Source organism: Salmo salar, chromosome ssa22 (assembly GCF_905237065.1).
Source record: "Salmo salar chromosome ssa22, Ssal_v3.1, whole genome shotgun sequence".
Taxonomy (NCBI): domain Eukaryota; kingdom Metazoa; phylum Chordata; class Actinopteri; order Salmoniformes; family Salmonidae; genus Salmo; species Salmo salar.
The window spans coordinates 2,657,842-2,661,554 of record NC_059463.1 but is presented as its reverse complement, the minus strand read 5'-3'; the positions used below and the strand labels follow the sequence as shown (position 1 = coordinate 2,661,554).

The window sequence follows — 3,713 nt, the reverse complement described above, 5'->3', positions numbered from 1 at the left end:
CACATTTCCATTAGGGAACGCCTACTTTGTGAAATGCGCGTGTGTAATAACTAAATTCGCCTTTGCACTCCTTCAAAACAACGCAATCTTTTGAAACTTTGGAAAAGCGTAAGGTCTACAAAACTTAGTTCACTCTGTTCGTAACAGATTTTAGTTTTGGGAACAGAAAATTTTATTGAGATAAAAAATGTAATCCATCTCGTTACATCTTCTCCCACTGCAGAGTGGACTAAGTTTGGTAGTGAGTGGAAAAGCCAAGAGAATGCTTTACATTTATACATCCGGTGGAATTTCTGTCTCATTGTTCTGTCTGTGAAATTAAATGACACGTGTGAATCATGACAGGGTACAAACTTGAGCCGACTGCGAGCTGGGGTAGGCTAGGTCGTTTCACGTCTCAGGCCCTCGGAGGAAGCCGATAGAGAAAGGGGTGAATTTGCTGTTAAAAAGGCAAATCCAGGAGGCAAATCCAGGAGGGTGGCAGGCGAACATAACAAATGATTCTACTCGTTCACAAAGAGACAGGCGTGGTTAGAAACTCCGATCAAGAATAGGCCTATAAGCGTTCTGAGCTTTGATCAATGCTGGGAATAATATTTAGATGTTGATCCGTAATTGATTTCTTTATTGTGTATAAAATATAGAAATAGGATATATATATATTTTTTTTTACAAATTAGGAAATATTACCCAGGTCCGGATCGGATCTCGTCCTCATATGTAGTTACAGCTCTGTGTGCAGGTTATGCTTTTAATATGACTGAAGGCTCTACTACCGACTGAAGCGATGCGCTCGCCTTCAACCACCAATTTCACGGCACTGTTTGTTTGCGCATGGCCAGTCGCTCTGGAGGTCTTTCCGTCTCACTCGCAACCGGCATCTTTGTACAAAAAAAAATATTATCACTGGTGCGTCAACACCTGGGGTAGGTTTTCCTTTATTGCGTTTAATATTGATATATCAAGAGAGTAGTAGGCCGTCTGTTTTTTTATGCATAGGATGTTTGTTATAGTATTGTAGGCTAATGTGATTCTTGTTGAATATTTGTCCTCTTTGATTCATTGACGCATAGGCCTATATATAGATATCGACCTCTTAAAACGTAACATATCATTTAATAAATAGGCCACGTTATTGTGATGGTCATCAAGGTCATGCCAGTGTTGATTGTGCACTGTTTTTAAAAACTATTAAACCTCTATCGTGTGCTAAAATTGAAGGGATTTCATGATATGTAGACCTAATTCATATAGAAAATGTGTCAGTAGCCGACTGTTTGAGGTAAATATTTAGCCTACAGCCTATTGTCACACAGCTAGACCCTCGTCAATCTCTAGATCTGGTAGTCTACAATTAGCAGATGAGCTATGATTATGATAATGAAAAAGGCTGTTCTTGTTAATAATATATAAACGTTTTTTGGCTCTCTCCACCCCGTTTACAGCAGTAGCACTACATGGTGGCGTTCCATCGAGCTTAAATGGTGCGAGGGATGCATTTATTCCCAAATAAATAGTCTACAATCTGCGAATCAACAGTGAAGTGTTTAATATACGTATGATTAAAATAGCCTATATGGATCAGTAAATGCGGGTTTGGATTGTTAACATTGCCAGCGTTCAATGTGATCAGTGCACTTCTAGGCAGTGTTTTGCCTGATTAAGAAATGCGCTCTCCATGACCAAGGTTTACACACTTCAATGCTTTAATTTGAAATAATTATTGTTTCGTGACGGCTGCATATGTTATTCTATCTCATTTAAAGAAATATATTGTGGCCTTTGTTAACCTAGAATATTCTATTTCGATTTAAATTACGTTTAGATTTCACTAAATATGGTGGACTATTCAAATTTGAGAGGCAGGCACAGCATGCGTAATAGCCTACATGTCAATGTCTATTTCATAATTTCATAAATTCCTGCAGGTGTTCAGCAAAATAATTAAGGGCGGCATAATTTAACGACATGAGCAGATCCACTGAATGTCGATGGAGTCTGTGAATGCCGTAGAGCTCCATGAATTGGGGGATGGGGACAAGCGCGCTGCCTGCGAGGCCGCTACAACTCCGGGACAAGGACCTCGGACAGCGCCCAGAGCTGGAATCGAGAACACGTCATATCAGGAAGAAGAGCACGAGATGAGGTTCAGTGACCCAGCCAGCTCGAGTGTTCATCGGTCCATGTCTAATGATAGGGGCTACCAGACACAACCCCAGCCTTTCCAGCGAAATGAGCTGTCACCCAGGTCTGAGGAGGGCCATGTGACTGACTTCAATGACCATTCTGTCGACTATGGGTTCATATCTGCCCTGGTGTTCTTGGTGGGTGGAATAGTACTGGTAATCATTGCATACACCATCCCTCGAGAGGCTAAGGTCAACCCAGACCTGGTGTCAGCTCGTCAGATGGAGAAACTGGAGATGTACTACGCACAACTGGGCTCGCACCTCGACAAGTGTATCATAGCAGGCCTGGGACTGTTGACTCTAGGGGGGATGCTCTTGTCCATCTTGCTAATGGTGTCCATATGCAAAGGTGAGCTGTACCGCCAGAGGACTTTTGTCCAACCCAGGAAGACGTACGGGTCGATTCACCTGCGGATGAGACAGTTGGGCGAGGGGGGAGAATCTATTGTTGAATGTGAACCTAGTCACACTGGCACCACAGCTCCAGCCACAAGTACAAATGGAACAGAGATGTCCAGTGGGACCCGACAGGAGTAGCACAATCTGAGCACGTTTCTATCCACAGACTGTGTGAAGGGTTGTAATCATTGCTTGAGGGGCTTTGTGAAAAGTGAAGAAAGCAAGGTAAGCTGAATGTGGTTAAGACTAAGAGCACATCTGGAACTACACATCATGTATTGTTGGATGTAGGATCAAATCAGAGACTGAGATGGATCTGAAAAGCACAATGGGCATCCTTGAGGAACTCATTGTATAGGCTAACTTGACATGCTGTAAACAGATGGCTATCAGCATCTTTTCAAGACTTGAATATATGTCTGGATAATATATTTATCACATTGTTAATGAACAAAACATATACAATATGTATAGGCCTACAAATGCTGTTGTTGTTATTATTATCATGTAAGGATACAATGCCTTAAAAAGTTGGTCACTGTAAATTGTGTACACATATGCTAACATACTAAGCTCATGTGAGCCAATAAGCCAAGTTAAATATGTAGCAACTCACTGGAGCGACTTAACCTGTTGGTTGTTATTATAACGTGGTCTTGGCAAGAATATACAGCAGCACAAACAAAAACATCTAAGCAAGTGAAATGTTAGATATGCATCAGAGGCTTTGGGACAGGTTTTTGCTGAATTTAAGAAAACAACAGATTATTTTATTTCATAATGATGTAGAAATATATATACCAAATGTGGAGAACCGGCACAACTTTTCCTCCAAAATGTGTTAAGGAGAATGTCCACACACACACCATCATGCAAGGTCTTGACCAAAGAAATGGGGTCATAATTATATACTATAATTGTCCCAGTTGTTTGCTACAAATTTAGCCTTTTATCTTTAAAAATACATTAGAGCCATTTGGTAACATAGATCATATATAATAGAAGTCCTTATGAAACTTTGCAATGGAATAATGGAGCTGGAAGAATAAATCTCTCTCTTTCTCTCCCCCTCTCTCTCTTTTCAAATCAGCATGTTAAACAGCAGCCGCACAATATTTATTTATT

At 40.7% G+C, this 3,713-nt stretch overlaps 1 protein-coding gene across 1 annotated transcript; it reads left to right on the top strand.

Moving 5' to 3' along the window:
* Positions 1–328: 328 nt before the first annotated feature.
* Positions 329–3,337, top strand: LOC106582634 (transmembrane protein 74B). Its single transcript, XM_014165879.2, has 2 exons — positions 329–926; positions 1,929–3,337. Exon 2 carries the CDS (start codon positions 1,986–1,988, stop codon positions 2,724–2,726), a length of 741 nt encoding a protein of 246 aa, XP_014021354.1. The 5' UTR covers positions 329–926; positions 1,929–1,985; the 3' UTR covers positions 2,727–3,337.
* Positions 3,338–3,713: the final 376 nt, after the last annotated feature.

Coding starts and splice junctions, on each gene's coding strand:
- LOC106582634 (XM_014165879.2), top strand. CDS start 1,986: ATGTCGATGGAGTCTGTGAATGCCGTAGAGCTCCATGAATTGGGGGAT.